At 37.6% G+C, this 17,776-nt stretch overlaps 1 protein-coding gene across 1 annotated transcript in view; it reads right to left on the reverse strand.

Moving 5' to 3' along the window:
- The window catches only part of GABRG1 (gamma-aminobutyric acid type A receptor subunit gamma1), a 47,277-nt gene that overhangs the window by 19,284 nt on the left and 10,217 nt on the right, over positions 1-17,776 (reverse strand). Inside the window, exons 2-3 of the mRNA XM_062574518.1 lie at positions 17,219-17,367; positions 9,006-9,073 (exon numbers count right to left, since the gene is read on the reverse strand). Of these exons, the coding sequence (XP_062430502.1) occupies positions 9,006-9,073; positions 17,219-17,367 (217 nt within the window). The remainder of the gene's footprint in view (positions 1-9,005; positions 9,074-17,218; positions 17,368-17,776) is intronic.

Genomic DNA, 17,776 nt, shown 5'->3' on the forward strand with positions numbered 1-17,776 from the left:
TATTCATTCTCACACCGAGAACAATACAAAAGTCTTGTTCTGTGTCTACCTTCACGTAATCAGAGTCACTAAAGGAGTCAAAAGTTGTCCCACAAACAACTTTATAGACAAAACTGTACAGCACTCAAGCACGTATCATTTTCTTTTATAAATAAGTTATAAGGTCTCAAACATGACGTTTCACCTTTCAGTATGGTACAACTGCTTTTAAAGCAAGATTACATGCACAGTTACTCTTTGGTCTTTTATTTCCATGATTTTCCTGTTGTGCTCCAAAATCCTAACATTGGTGGCCAGGAGATTTATCTGGGTTTGGTTTCTACCACACAACCTCTGTGAGATACGCACTCCCACGAGGAATATAGCTCTCTTCTCAGTCTACCTTTCTGATTGCTGAGGCAGTCATGCAACTGTGCATGTCAATGTGCAACACAAGGTACATGAGAGCTTTTAAAAAGCTTTCATTGGCTTTTTATTTACTTAATTATTTATTGCCCCCTAGGAAAGGAATAGAGAAGATAATATCACATTTTGGGGCATATCAGTATTAATACTTGAATATATTTGAATGAAGACATGAATACATGGCTTTCTGAATAGAGAAGCTGTGGATTGTTGCGTTCATAAAAGTATTGACTAGTAATAGTTAATTTCTGCTTTGCACACCAGATGCTGTGGGGAAAAAAACATTACAACACAGACACTTGTTTTTCAGAAAACTAAAAACCTCATGCAGTAATTGTATGTCAGTGAATGACAAACCCCAGACTAGTCAAAAACATAATGCTTCAGACATGCATTTTCAACAGCAAATGAAATAATCAGCAAGAATATATGAGACTTTATGAAATTTAAGAACATACTAAAACAGAATAAGAGTAATGAAAGCCAAAATCAGTGGGTGAAGAAGTTAAATTTATTCACTGGAAAAAGCACATAGCATTCCCTAATAGCTATTTTGTCAGCACACTCACCCCTAGTAACAGGGGATTAGGGCAAACACTCTTTCCAAAACTGAGTCTGCTTCCTTGGTAAACAACATGGAGGTGCAGCTGAAGGAGAGGACATCCAGACCCCAGCCCTGCTTTGTAAAGTGAGCTTCCCGTAGCACATACCGTGGGGAAAAACTCCCGTTTCTCTAGCTGCCCAGCCTCTGCCAGAAGATGAGATTTGAGCACAAATCATGACACTAGCCATCGAGGGGACAGCGAATGAGAGCAGCTTTTCCCTGGAGCGCAGCAGTGAAGAAGCCAGTGACTACTGCCAAGCTCAGTTCCTAGATGAGTTCAGGCAACTGCAGCACTGAGAGCACATCCCTTGTTTTTCTTCCTATAAATCCAGGGCAAATCGAGACCAGCAGAATTATTCCCACAACTGGAACACAGCAGCATGAAGTTTATAGATGACAGGTTAGGAATTAATAACAAAGATCACGTATGTAGTTATGTAGTGTTCTCCAAAGTGTTTATAAACTATTTGACACAAAGACAGGTAAGAGCTACAAGACAAAGAATTAAAAGCAGTTTGTCTCAGCTGCAGACACAAGACAGACAACCACAGTAAAATCATGCAGAAAGTACTTGAAGCAGGCGTAAAGGCATCGTATGTAACAGCGACCTGTGCTACTGGGCGGTCAAGCAGTCCATGTGGTTTGGGAGAAAAGTGTTAGCAAAGCACTGTCTGGCTTAGCTTCAGCACTAGTCACTATCCTTACCCTCACTGTGAAGTGCTACATGGTCTAGTAATTTGGTATTTATATGAGCACTATTCTTGGTTTAGATAATCTCGGACCAGAGCCAGTGCAGGAACTCAATGACACAAACATAGAAGACAAGCCTTCCGCGAAGCACCTGCAGTTTAAACTCGAGAAAAAAGACAAGCTCTGGAAGGGACAGTGAGGGGGTAAATAACAGGAAACAGAGAATTCAAGACCAGTCAGAACTGCAGGTAGTGCACAGCAAAAGCCTTGCCATTTGCAGTAACCTCCACAGGGTAAGAAAGCTGAAATGGGAACACGATGGGATACAACGAAGCAGCTTTGTAGACATTTATAGAAAGTTTCTTTCAAGCATGAAGAGGAAGTTTGGAAGAAAACAGTTGGTTTGAAAAGTTGAAAGAAAGGGAACAGAAGGTAGTGAAATCTGAGGTAGAAACTAGCCTCTTGCTAACAACTGGGGGGTAAATGGCTGGGGACAGGCTTTGAAGCACCTTGAAAGTGGAAGGAAGCAGTTTGAGCGTGAGCTCTGGTTTAAAGAGGAGCTAGAGGAGGGGCATGGACAACAAAACATTCAGCAGAAACAGTGGAAACATTTCTTTATAGGAATTCTCTGCGTGATATGAGTGGAGCAAGACTACAATTGGAAAGGCTACAAAAAATACGTTGTAATAACAATGGATGTCCGGATAAGACATTCAGCTTGATGGATGGATTAAAAAAAATAAATAAAAATATTTTTTAAGAAATCTCAAAGCTGTTTTGTAATAAGAATTTGCAAGATCCCAACTGAGACCTTGCTCCTGGTCCAGTACATCAGAACATTTTTAGGTTTCAAGATCGAATGACAGAATAACGATTATCCAAAGCAACTGAGAGAGCAGAAGGGACTGAAAGTGGAGAGATTTAAAGCTCTGACTTAGGCACATTGAGCTAACTAAACATCTGTGAGCAGATATCGGAGACATAAGCCAATATTTTAGATCGCAGACACCCAGAACAGCAGACCACTGGCATGCAATGGTAGCTGAATTTGTGGATGAGACTACCAAGTGAGAGCAAAGGAAAAAGAAGGTGACAACAGAAGACATCTGGCGTAGGAATGCCACAGAAAGAGCTTTAAGGAGTGCATTCACACTAACACTGAAATAGATAAATTATTGGAAACATAGGAAATCAGTGCACTCGCTCACAATTCACTGACAGACTGACCATAGATAAGGAGGAAGCTTTTCAGCAATGTCTCTTAGCACTACCCATGTCTCTTAACTCAGTACTTCCGCATTTTCCTCTAACAAATTGCCAGTAACAAATTATGTAAATACAGACTGCTTTGACATCTTAAGACACAAAGTGCCTTAAGCGCTTTGATGACAGTTTGGCTATTGCTGTGCCTGTAGAAAATCTAGAAATCTCTAAAAATTTAAGATGATATAAACTTGATTTTCAAGCAGTATACACTGGCACACTCTATTGAAGTGAGGGAAGTTAAGTCAAAGTAAATTTCATATATTTATATTGAAACCATGCCAGCTGTGGCTTAGATGACACAATGGTTCTATACAAAAACAGTATATATCTACCATGAGCTGGTCTCGTATACAAGATTTAAGAACACACCACAGCATAAATATGCCTAGGTGCAAACTATTAGAAAAGACTGCAGCTTTAGCTTATAGTATTCCTAAACAGTGCACACCAATTAGGGCATATTTCGTAATAAAGAGCATAGATTTCCTGCTGCTGCATACGTGGAACCCTTACTCTCTACTCTGATTTCATATCTATTAAGAGATAATTGGTGAACTGCGGCTGCAATGCAACAAATACTGAGAGCTGCTTAAAAAGCAAGCTGAAAAACTGGTTTTCTCTGGTTTGGTTTCAAAAAGCTATTGCAATATTTTCTTGCTGTCCAAAGGCTGGCTTTTCCCTCATGCCTCAACATTTTCTCCATGAAATCGTAACAGAAATAGGGAGTGACACAGGAGCCACTCTGCTGATCCAGTAGGAGCAGAGTATACTTTGTACTTGGCAGATTCCCCTGTAATTGGGCAGGATAAGCTCAGAGCTACTTTGCGATAGTGTTAGGCAATCTAGCTGCCCTGCAAGAGCCAGACTAATCGATGTAAGCTATTTTTTCAGGAAAAACACAGAGAACACCTGTGAAGTTGTATTTATACAGTATGCTTCAAGTTCACAGAGCTGCTAAAATGCTAACAGATGTGGGTTTTGACACTTAAATGTATTTCGTAACAAAGAAAAAACAATGCTCCAGCTTACCGAAGTAATATTTACTCAGCTGCTGTAAATGAACAATGTGACCACGAATCTCAAATACTCATCTGATAAAATTAGATACAATTAGATCTGATTACTTTCAGTACTGACAGGCACCAAAATTATTGGAATCTATCTTTTCTAACAAAAATAAAAGTGTAAGTTGAAAAAAATAGCGTATTAGCCTAGTTCAATTCGGAAACACTTTGTACAGTAAGAAACAGGTAATGTACAAGAACCAGTTGATTTAAGAACATTTAAGAACCAGCATTCCTGCCATGTGAAAAAGACTGAAACCAATCTGCATAAAATACACACACTGGGGTCTCCAAAAATGTGCAGTGCTTGCACGTGAGACCTATACAACCTTAGGAAACCTCCTGAATTCGCGAACACAAGCACAAGTGCATCATGCTCTTCCTCTCACCTATGCCACCTAAGCTCGTACAGACAATGGTACTGTTGTCTGCAAAAATGAAAGTAATTCCAGCCTCCAGGAAAAGCTTCAAATGCAGTTCAGAAACCGTGATGAGCCCTGTCAAGCAACGCTCTCCCAGTTCCGAATACTACTGTACGCTGCAGCATCTGAACAGCCTTGTGAGTTGTCACATTTGTGTCTTATCAGACCCAGATCCTGTGTTCACTTAGAAACACAGCTCTCTAAAACAGAAAAGTTTCGTTTGTGTATGTTCATATGTTTCCTTTAATGCACTTCTTGTTTGGGATTTTTGTTTGTTAACTCCTTAAGTCAGCGGAACACAATGAACACATAAACTCAAGTACATGCTGCAGTGTGTGCGGGATCAAGCCTTCTTTCTCATTCCAATACTATTTCTGTGTCTTTCTAAGCCTCATCTTTCATTTACACCAGTTAATATTCATTCATTAATAGGACATGATATCATTCAAGAACTGAGTGATAAACACATTGACTTACAAAATACTAGAGTTTGCATCTTTCAGCACTGGATTTCAAAGTACCTTCAGATAATATAAATTTAGGTGATGATTGTCAGAAATGGTAGACTATGGCAGGAAAAACTGTACCCCAACAGTGTCCAGGTCATGCAGTATGCATACTGAAGTTGCATGTTGGGTACTCTATGAATGTCTGACCTACTCAGTGGTTTGGCCACCTTATTAAAAATAATAGTGCGAGGCTTCAAAGTACAGCCTTCAGTTTGCTGTCACAGTAGCCTTCAATGGATAACCAGCAAAGATCATATGACAAAAGCTACAACATCTGCAGAAGAAATAGAAATGTTGGAAATAACAGGGGAAGCAAACTGCTTCAGTGAAGTGCAATCATAGAAATTTCTCCTAGAAAATTCACTCTCCACTTCCATTAATAAATACAAAAGCTGAATAAAAAGCATCACCGGCATACACATCCAGGGAATAAAAACGCATACACCCATCCCAGGAACACTAAAATGGTAACGATAATATAGTTCCAAAATGTTAAATCATGATTTAGAAATACATAAATCAACAAAAGAATTTTAAAACATACATTTTTTTCTTCTCTCTCTGTAAACATATATATATGCGCATACCTCTACATACATAGCTAGATATATATAGACAGAGAAAGAAATAGATGGACAGGTAGAGCACTTTCACTTAGCTATTTTTTTTATCTGTCAGTCATGATGCCCACGTAGCTTTATTGAAATGATCTGCCTCTAACTCCTCCCTCATTCCCTGTTATTTGGGTACTTCTCCACTATTTACCATATGAAACTTGGTTAAATAGGCATTAAGGGCAGAAAAAGTATAAACTTTCCTCCTTGTTCTTCATTTTTGACACAGTAATGTATGACTATTTCTTACTTAAGGAACAGTATTCCTTCTCCACAGATTTCTCCTATTTAGGGCAGCAGTCTTCCACTGTAATGAGACTTTTTATCAAATAGAGGTTACAACATCTGGTATTCTATTAGTTTTACAAGATCAGGTATTCTCTTAGTTAAAGGAAGGTATAAATGTTTTGGAGGGCTGAATTACATATTTGCATGGTCTCGTCGAACCACAAAAGCCAAGGTATTGACACGGTTCTCCTACAGGAATAGTAGGGGCAATCTGCATCCCTTAGACACCTTCAGGCACTGACAACACGAAACTTTAGTCTTTGAAGGAAAAAATACATGGCAGAGAAAGCTAATGAGGCCCACAGACAACACAGATCAACATACGACCTTTCTAAATGGGGAGAGACATCAGACTGCTACTCATGCTACCATCAGAGCCCCTTTTTTCCCTTGGTTGGCTGGTAGGAAATGCTGGAAGGAAAGAGAAAGGCAGGAAGAGCCTAGTGCACTTACACTGAAGTGCTCAACAGAATGAGCTTCTACAGAGGTGAAAATCGGAATTTAATATTCATTGCAGTTCTGAATTCCACTAAGAGAACCCTACCCCACTCCAGAGCTCTTGGGGATCAAGGCTTTGGCCACGGAAATGCACTTAGCCATACTTTATATGAATGTTATATGATGCAGAACACAGGCTAGATTCAAAAATCCGTGGGCTTAATGAGTATTCGGAGTCTAAGTCCTTTGCTGAGCTGGACGCTTGTTAAAAATGTTTACTCAGGAACCTGGTAATTGTGGGTACACAGAGAGACCACATGCTGTAGGAAAACATCTTTTATGCATGATATGTCTATATCATTTAGAATATTATGTAGATCTCTGTTAAATTAAATGCCAAAAGCCGAAACTCAACAGCCTTCAAAGGCAAATTCTAATGAATGTCACACATACACTTAAAGCCTCCCTTTTATGAAAGTATGAAAGACTCCATCAGATAGCAGAAGGAAAATAGACTGAAATTATAAAATAAATCAGTTTTCTCTCATGACGAGTGTCCTCTGAAGCTCCTCTGGGCTTTAACATCAAATTATATCCCTCTCTCTAAAAAAACAAAACAAAAAAAACAAAACAAAAAAAAAAAACAAAAAAAAACCCCTCTCTACATCATGCCACTAGAGTAAACTAAACAATAAAAGATGTCATATGCCAGAGTGAATTAAAATATCTGGCAAATGAATAATCCAATGGAAATCATGTATATGTTCTCATGTAAACTGATAAAGCGAAAGGCTAAGGATAGCCCTGAAGATGAAAGTAATTTTTGGAATTTTGGTTAATAACCTCAAAGAGTACTGACTCCAGGGAAAATGCATGCACAAGAAACAGCTCACATAAGCAGAGGTTACAGGGTCAAATCTGTAATTATTTTTTGCTGAGAATGCTGTTTCCTAGATTAAAAACACCTTTGTTGGAAGCCTTAATAAAATTATTTGCAAATATATGGCTTTATTTATTTTCACCAAATTACAATTTTTGTAGCGATATTAGGTGCTCATATGATCCAAGTTCCTCATGTCCAAGCCCAGTGAAAGCAATTGCTCTTTTTGGAGGCCACAGCGTCCTTGACTATAATCTAAATTGCTAGGTAGTTCTCTGCCCATTTTTAAAAACCACAGAATACTTCTTGAAGCTCCATGCGTCAATGAGATTTACCTTACTACCCTGTGGTGACATGCTTCATCGTTACTATTTATTTTTACAGAAATCAGGAGCTCCAAGTATCTCCTGTTTTCAGTCCTAGTGCATGCAGTACCTAGCAGGTACTAGCTTGACCCACTGGCAGAGGAAGCATTCTACCATGAGCTGCTGCTCGCTGCCTGTCTGCATATTTTGCTCCCACAATAAATCCTTTCTGAAGAGGATAGGATGGACAGAAAAAGACAGACTGTAATAGACAGACAGAACCAGAGAAACTGTTTATACCAGATGTAGATATAGGAAAACTTTCCCTAACTGCATTGCTCTCCTGCTCTTTCTTTCAGTTCTTTATAAACTGTCCTGGCCAGAGCCACGGACTAATTTCACAGAATCACAGAATCCAGTCAGGTTGGAAGGGACCTCTGGAGATCATCTAGTCCAACCTCCCTGCTCAGCAGGGTCACCTACAGCATGTTAGACAGGGTTGCATTAGACTGTTACACTGGAATGACTATCCCTTGCCACACATCAGTATCATCTACTTTTTTCCCTACTGATCATCTACCTTTATCCCTAATATCTAAGTGCCACAGGCCTTTTCTGCTTGGTTTCACATCAAGAAGTTCATATTCAGGTGAGCATGATGAGACACTACATGCAAATTGCAAAATCCTTAATAATCATTTAGAATTAATGTGCTTTTGTCAAATGCTCAGAACTTACCTACTCTGTCATATTTCAGCACCTGATCTGACAGAAATCCCCATTTGCCACATGTGCAAAAGCTACGAGCACTCCTAGAAGAGGTGGGAAAGCAAAAAGGCAGGCAGGAGCTCAGCTCAAGCTTGCTTGAGGGCCAGGCACAGGCTAAGTCCTTCGGCTCAGGTTCCAACCTGATCAGGGTATATTAACAGGTCCGCTTTGAAACAGGATGAGATGCACTACTTCACTGCTGAAGAAACCAGCTGAGGTACACATCCACACACACACACACACACACACACACACACACACACACACACACCCCAGAGGTCCCCTAAGACTAAATGAGATGGGATAAGGAGGTCAAAAGTGCTAATTTCAGATTTCGTTTTCTATAAACTAATGAAAGAATGACTGCACCGAAAATAGCTTTTTTCCACAAATACAAGGTCAACTGTCATTTTTCTTACTCACCGAAGAGCAGCTCTAGGAAATATTGTAAACTGGGCCAGAGACAAACCAAGTGTAAACAAGCAGAGTGACAATGTCCAGCATGAACCAGAATAAGAACCTGATACAATGTACTCACACTGGTGTAATTTTTTTTAAGAAATGCAAAGAAGAAAACTACAGTTTCAAGTAGAGAGTCTGAAATGTTTCTGCAATGCTCAGATTCAACAGTACAGGTATACACAGTAACAAATTATTATAAAGCAGCTTATTTGAATCAGAGTAGAATTTCCTCATAACATTAACCCATAGCATCTTTCAGACAATGTTTTCAGTCAATAATTAGCACTTACCATATTGATTGGGTCAACCGGGCCAATGCTGTTAACATAGACATCTGTTTCAATTACCGTAGTTCTCACTAAACAAAACAGCAACCATAATAATTACATATTTAATCAACTCTTTACATTATTAGAGTTATTTAACCTATCTATTAAAAACAACAATAAACCTGATTTTTTTAATTAAATTCCAAAATACTAAGTCTCTGGTCCTGTTGTCTGTTCATTAGGCAAAGAATCATACATAACTTGGCTCCTTATTCTATACAAACTAAATTACAATTATCAGGGTAAATTTTTTACTTCTAATGAAACTGCCATCTATGTTTTGTGAACACAAAGACATTGAAAATACAAAAGGTAAAGGAAGGGAAACAAAAAATATCTCTTCCAACATAAAAAGTGGTTCATAAGTAGAACAAAGAAATCATCTGGAAAATGTTGTTTATATAACAAACCATGGAGCCTGGGAGCAAAGGTATTTATCAATTGCAAAGGATCAACATGCAGTGCCTTATGTCAATTCCTATCTGAAGATGTTTAACAAAAATAAAGTAACTTTGAGCCACAGATTTCTTCAGTTCATGCAACTATACCACACTTAAGGATTATTATCAGCTTGATCAATATACCGTTTCATATCAAACAAAAAACTCAACAAAAGTTATTTAAAAGTTAAGTATTTCTATATTTATATTTTTTAAAGAGAAATTAAACTACCCTCCAATGGCTGACAAAAAATTAATTGTTTCAAAGATATCTTCTTATAACGCAGGACATTTAACGAAAGGCACAAATTATAACTTCTTAACAAGTCATTAACATGACTTCTTATGAATGTCACATGCAAAATACATGCATCACTGATCATTCACTTCCTCCTAACTGGTTTCTAGAGGAAAAAAGGTGCCAAAAGAAAAAGAGGTCAGGACTTCGTGCAGGAAAAGTGTGCATTTAAAAATCACCAATATATCTAGCAGGGTGGTTTTTTTTTTTTTTTTTTTTTTTTTTTTTTTTTGCCTATACTGGAAAGCAAATAGGAATAAATGTGGACACAAGAGGACATGTTCTAGTCCCCTGTGGCATAAAGCTCTGCTAGTCTTTCTCCCTTGATTTAATGTGTTAAAATGAAGCATGTCTGTCCATCTATGGAAGGAAAAGGGAGGAAATACAAGCAAAAAGGTACTTCTTTGATTTCATAGGAGAGGGCTCTAGATAATCAGATTTGGTATCTTTTTACAGTAAACAGAGATCACCAGAGTGTTCTTTCACAAAACTAAATCTACAGTAACACAAGCTTTTCCAAACCTCAAAAATCTGAAATTCTGCACCACAAGCAAGCATACAGGAAAAAAAAAAAAAAAAAAAAGAGGGGGAGGAGAATATTAATGAGCATTTCTGTCAGCTACAATGACAGACAAGATACATTTCCTATATCCTACAAAATCCTTTCCCCATCATTCTCACTTGTGCAACCTCAAAGCACCAAGGTGCTTGTTCACCATCCTGTCCCCAGCACGCTTCACACAAAGTTTAAAAAGACTCTGGAAACCAATTTATTTCCTGTGGGGAAAATAAATACTTCCTGAGCTGCAAATGCTCTGAACATCTGCAGGGCCTGTAAAGGAAAGGAAAGAACACAAGATCCACAAACTGAAATATCAGATAAAAAGAATATATATAATATGTGTGTGTGTACATGTGTACGTGTGCATGTGTACAAATATGTACACACACAGGTATATGATATATATCTAGATATGTCACATAAACACATATCTTCTTTCTTTGATTTTGCAATCCTGTGTGTCTACACAACATAACCCATCAACTTAACCAGCACCAGACTGCAACACAAGGGAGTGGGTCAAAGCTATCCTGCCTCTGCTCAAGCAATGGTGAATCCAGTGTTTCTCCTATGTTAATACGAAATGTTTGATCCTCCTTAGTTCTAGGAATTTTGTTTTTTTCTGAGGTTTAGTTATTTAACATCGACTTTCAGCACTGCCTAGCCCCCTACCAAACCTCTTCTTTGGACGTGAGTATCTACACAGGGTTTAAGGTCACTTCTCAGACTTGCCTTCAGTATGCTGAACAGTTTAAATCTCTGCAAGTGGAACCCACAGATAGTCTGTTCAGCATTAACTTCTGAATTCACTCTGTTGTTTCCAGATCCATCTTGACATGTGGACATCAGAACTGGAAATTTTAGAAACAGTGTTATCAGTGCTGCATGAATACTCTCAGATTTCTACTCACTGCATCCTTTTTCAAATGCACAAAATTTATCTCAGGACAATGCTCTGGGGGAAAAATGTCTGAGAATTCATACTACACAAAATACCTAAGCTTTCCTCTAAATCACCACTTTTCAGCACAGAATCTCCCACCTTGAAATACAACTCTCAGGCTTTCTTCACACTTTTGTTTTGTCTTGTTTTGTCAAATTAGCATCTCCAGCTTTACCAGAGGTACATATTACTCTAGTAACATGTCCTCTCCCTTTCCAAGAGTCTTTCAGTCATCTGCCAATTTTACTACAGAAAATCATTGCTGCAGTCATTAAGTATACTGTTAATCCTGATTAAGACTATTTCTGGTGAGATCCCACTACAGACAGCCCTACCACTGATATTTCATTACTACAAGTTGAGGTCTGCCAAGGAGCCAGCTTCTCATGTGGGCTGTGTCTGTTTTATGCAGTTCCAGCTTGCAGTGAACAGTACTTGATCTGCCACAAGGACTCTCCTGTAATGCGTCACAGAGTTCAATTTGACTTTTTTATACTGCAAAGAGTAAGACTATTAGGGCCATTAAGAGTCAGCAAAGAGTCAGAAAATGCTGGCTCTGTTGAAATTGTTATTTTAGTTAAATAATCTAGAGAAACAAATCTTAAGATTGGAAGGGGCTGCTGTCTTACCTTGGTTCTTCTGTATAATGCAGACCCTAATACTTGTCTGAACTAGAAGAAAGAACTGATTCTACTCCTGTTCTTCAACTAGAAATGTTTCCAGTCCATGGAAATGACAAAAGGTAGAGGAAATATATTCTTTCTCACTCATTTACTGTCCACAAAGAGCTAAGAGTGAAAAACAGTCTGAGAAAATGTTTCTACGGCAAATGCTTCTCATTTCATATTTAAAGTATTAGTAACAGCCTTGAAAACATCCTAGGTAGGAGAAAGGCTATTTAACACATGATGAGTAAAGCACAAAGCAGCACCATAAACATAGAGAAGCTTCTAAGGAAGAAGGAGAGAAAGGGACAGCACACACCAAATACACTGAGAGAGAACACGAGCCGGGCTAGAGCAAAGCAGGAGGGGGAGAGGACAGCAGACTGCACACTAAACAGTGAGCCAGAGAGTGAGAGAGAAGAGCTCCGAGGAGCAGCTGGCCCCAAGGGACAGCCCAGCAGCGTCTGCAGCAGCTGAAACACCAGGGTGATACAGAGACCCTGTTTGCTAAGGGTAATCTAGGAAAAAAAATGCATTTTCTAGTGTCCTGTTTTGCCTCCTTTTAGTCTTTTGCCAGGCTAAGCTCTTCTTCTTCTTTAAAAAGTTCACCTGGTATAATGCATGACCAAACACAAGCACCTAGAGAAGGAGGAGCTTGTCTCAAGAAAACAGATCTTGTAAATAAGTGACTCGTGTGCCTAGAATTTAAAAGCAAGAGTGAACTTTCCACCAAGCAACAAGATGTGGAAAGAAGTCTCTCCTGGTAGGCATGGACAGGATCCATCTAGTAAAGGATGAGGGGTGGACAGGTAGCAACGATGCTAGGTAATCCCCCAGTTGCCCATACTTTGTGCACATCCCCTATTTCATGTTCAAAATCTGCATTTTGAAAAAACTTTAACTCTAGATTAGAAAAAAAGTCACAGTGATAAAAATACAGCTGTCATTGACAAATTACTTCAGCAACTGCTACTACCAAAAGTGATTTTTTTTTGGGGGGGGGGGCTGTATTTATCCAAACCTAATTTTCAGCTTTTGATCTTTGAAATATCCCTGCCTGCTAGGCTGAAGAGCTCTCCTCATCTATTTATTTTCAATTTATAGGCACCCATCTCCTGACAGAAACTACTATTAATAGTTCAAAAGTGCAGAACATTGCACTTTTTATTGCTGAATATTGTTCAATTTTCATTACTCCAATCCTCAAATTATCCAAAAGCTTGTTAATCCATTCAAGTTCACTAACTAGTTCCCTTAGTTTACAAAAATTCTCCATTTTGGAATAGAAAGTTTAAGACATAGCACCTATTTTTATTTATCATGCTGTCTAATTTAAACTAAAATCACTTCAGATAATTTAATCCAAGCTTATTTTCTTTGACTAAATATTCTATAAATCCTCATTACTTGCCAAATGAAGCCTAAAGGAGTATTTCTCCTGGGCAATAAAGCAGGTCCTCAGCAAATAAATTACACAACTACCCTGTTCAAAAATACTAGGAATCTTCCATTTGTAATAACGACTAATGTCATAACACAACTCCCACAACCAGTTATCTAACAGTATTACTTACATACCAAAATATGAAAGTATCACAGTAATATCAGAATTCAGCCTCAACTGCCTATCAGCTTCCAGCTCCATCCCCACAGAATTTTTTCAAAGTGATTTTGATGAAAACAGAGCCATGTTCTCCACTTTTCTTCTCCTACTCTTTTATTTAAAAGACACCAATCTTTAGCAAATACTCCAACCCCAGCACTTTAATTTCTGTTTTTTCCTATGTAGTATGCACACCCCACCACCTTTAACATTCACTACATAAGTTCTTATGGATGTTGCTCTAGTATTTCAATTTTCCTTCATTTCTTGTGAAATATTCTTTAATAATATATACACGTATCTTCCTGGTATTTTCCTGTTTGCCTAGCAATCAAATCGTCCTTCTGTCAATTCTAAGAGCACTTGTTCAACATACTATCTTCTAACAGCCTTACCTTTTCAGCATCAGCTCCTCTATCAAACTCTTGAAAGTTCACGTTTTATTAATACTACCTGTACACGCCTGGGCACATGACTTTTCACACTGGTGCGCTAAGATGCAATTATTTACCTATGCCCTCCTTAGAGGGCAATTATAACTATCCAAATTTCTCTAGGTAGGAATTTATCTATGTCCATGAGTATCTTCTACATTGCTTAACATCCTCTCCTCCAAATTCTTAAAAAAAATCTACCACTGATAATTTTCCTCAAATTGTTGACTGAAAAAAATTATAAATTCCTTGGATACTCCATTAAAAGTATGGATATGTGATGATTATTCCCTATTTCTATTCAAACTTGCAAATTAATCAGTGTTTTTACCTACTCAGTACACAAAATTGGACATGAGACATGTCTGCACAAAATAGGTGTTATAAATTGACAGATTAGCATTAATTATATTAGCAATTTTAAATTGTGAGGGATGGAATAGAAAACAGAATTATTTCCTTTAAAAGGTAAAGTCTAAAAATGGCAACTAGTTTCATCCAAGACTGAAATTAAAACAATGTGGCCCTTATAAAATTAGGAAGCCTAAAGGTAACCTTACAGTGACAATAATACAGTTTTATTACTACAACAATACAGTTTTATTACTATATCAACACTCCACAAGGTTATATCTGTAATTAAAGGGATTTATACAACAGATAAGAGACTTCAGATGGTAACTACTAATATTTTGTATGGAGCAGAATGTACTTTAATAATATTGTCCCTATGCTCCAAGCACCTCACAGTGCATTACATATAATGAGTTAAAGACTAATAAGTTTAATGAACATAGCAAGGGGTAGCAATTAATGAATCAGTAAAACTCATGGCTGAGACACAGAAAATGACACAATGTGCTTTTTTCCTATTAGATTTCAGTATTGCCACTGACTTCTCAACTTTCATTTGGCCAGCTAACAGGAAAAGAGGAAATCATCTCCTTCAAACAGCAGTGTGTTTAACAACAACACAGCTATTCTTATTTTGAGATGCTGAAATTCTGCGTCAACATCAGGAAGAGAACAAATTCTGCTCTGCTATTCAAACCCATTAAGTCCAGACTCAGAAACAAAAAATGTTGCTATTACATAACTAAGCTTTGTAATTCAACAGCAAAAATGCATTCTGTGGGATATTATTACTTTGAAAGATAATTATAATCCTAGTTTAATAATCTTGTTGTACAAGGACTGACATATACTGAGAAGATGTGGAAAATGACACCGGATTTTATCCAATATAACTGAAGCAGACTAAGATGAATGTTCTGTAGCCTGATACTGTTTCTCTGTCTGTAAAGTATCTGCTGCATTTCCTGAGCAGCTGGACTGAATTTGAAGACGAAAGTTACTTTTACGTGGTTCGAAATTTCTGCCCTGTGGAGCCCATGCCTGCAGCTTCCCCTGCACCCAGCAGAGTCAGGCTTAATAATTTTAATCCTGACCATAAAGTGAACATCCCCACAAGTCTGCTATCCTCAACACACTGGATGATCCTGGCACATCTGATGGTCTAATACATTGGATGGAGGCAGGACCCAGATAGCAAAGGCCAGATGTGTAACAAAGTATAAGACATCAGGGGAGTGAAGAAAGGGAGGTTGGGGTGGGAAGCACCTGCTTTCAGAAATTGATCCTTGAACCCCACAACCTAAAAAGCTGTACACTGAATTACTCACAAAAAGGCAGAGTTCTTGCACTATCGAGACTCAGTGCATAAAATACAGATGGAATTTCTAAAAACCACAAAAGTAAGGTAAAATTCTTCTGCATCCCTCTAAACACATTTTATATGTCAGAAGGAACTCTTCTTCTGTCTTCCTTTTTTCATTTCTAAGTTTTACAGTGAGAGAAGAGAAACAGAATTCTCTCTTCTTGCATCCTCACCTACCAGCTGATCATGAGAAGGACTCCGAGCGGAGTCAGTTTATTCCCTCATAGTCCCTTTGCTGTCTGTTTTATCAGGCAGCCTGGAAAAGAGGAATGGCATGCATCTGTCACATACTGACAATTTAAGGGAAAATACGCTAAAAGATCTTTCTTGTTGTCCAAATGTTCACAATAATTCAGTTAAATGAACCTGAAGGCAAAGACTCACAACATAAACTTCATGAGATTCACATGTGATTCTGTTATGAAAGGGAGAGCAAAATTGCCATTCAACATCTTCAAGGCAACAGTCAACAGTAAAACAGAACTAAGAAATTTGGGGCAGAAAACAATTTGTTAGAAGCTTTGAAAAGAAAATACTTAGTCTGAGATTGCATCTCGCTGTTCTCCTACATAAACGAAACAAAAGGGTAGACTGTAGTATTGTTTATAGTATAAGCAGCTTATGGACTTGCACTGCATTTCTTTGATAGAAAATACCAAGTACTTAACAATCGTGTCCTCCACCTCTCCCTTCACAGTTCAGAAAACAAACTGAGAGAGAATAAATTATTTTTCCTGGTTTGACTCACCATGCATGTGGTACTCAAGAGTTTGCCAAGTTTTCACAAACTCCACAGTTTCAGAGTAAGACTCTTCCAAATAATACTTACATTTAATAGTTATATTCAGATTGATGCTTTCACTATTGACAGAAAAAGCTGCCTTCCTACTAGCTGAAATGTTTGAGCTATGGTAATGGTCTCCCCTCCTATATTCCTCTACAAAAGATATAGTCCTAAGTTATCTTTTTAAATTTTTACTTACATAGTTTTTCAAAATCTGAGGTAAAGGAATAAATCTGCTCATAATACATACACAGTTTATTTTCTACAAAGAATAAAAAGGTCTAGGGGTAATGTCTTAATAAATTTCAACGGATTCAGGATCAAACTTTTGACTGACTTTAACTGGTTATATTATATATATACTGATTATATTTTTATATATATATTTATATTTTTATATATATAAATATCTAGAATTATTTCTGCCAGCGGATCTTAGAATAACAAAGCAAAATATAATTGCTGTCAATGATTTAATAAAAATACTGCTTGTCACTCCAGAAAAGACAATACTTTACATAACATAAAGAGACTGCAAGTACAACAGAAACAGGCACGCACATAATGTTATTTTTTTACTATTCTAGAAAACTGTTGCATTTTATTTCTATCTAGTTTGATATACCCATTTTTAAAAATAGCACTAAACAGATTTTTCCCGCTTTTGATGAAACCCAAACATCCTCTGCTTCCTGTCTTCTATTTACAGAATTATTTTAAGGACTCACCCCCAATATCTGGCCGAAGTTTACTGTCATATCCTTGAAGTAAGGAGTCCAGTATATGAGTCACATCCCCACCATGAATCTTTGGTGCAAGGACCCATGTTTTGTTCACAGTTAAATCTTCATCGTCTTCATCATCTGCTTTATCAGCTCTGATTGTGATTGAATAAAATAAATCAAGGTTAGAATTAAACAGTGAAACAGATGTGTGAAGATGAAACTAATAAAATATGAACATATTTAAGCTATTTGATAAATATCAAATGTATTCTGGTGCCAACAGAAGCGGGTAGACCCTTATTTAAAATAACACATTTTGTTTTATGGCAGTAGAAAGTGTTAGCTAATAAACACATCAAGAAAAGCATTAACCCATCCTACATACAGAAAAATTGTGAGTCAAATTAATAAAAGCAATAGTCGAGATCTTCTGTGAGCCTTTTCCTTTTTCTTTTTGAGACACTAAATGGAATTCCCAGGCCTTTCATCCATTTTCAAAACACGGTACTAGCATTTTTAAGAGATGTTTAATTATTGTAATAGGTATCTCCTGGTATCAAG

The sequence above is a fragment of the Rhea pennata genome, chromosome 4 (genome assembly GCF_028389875.1).
Source record: "Rhea pennata isolate bPtePen1 chromosome 4, bPtePen1.pri, whole genome shotgun sequence".
Classification (NCBI taxonomy): Eukaryota; Metazoa; Chordata; class Aves; order Rheiformes; family Rheidae; genus Rhea; species Rhea pennata.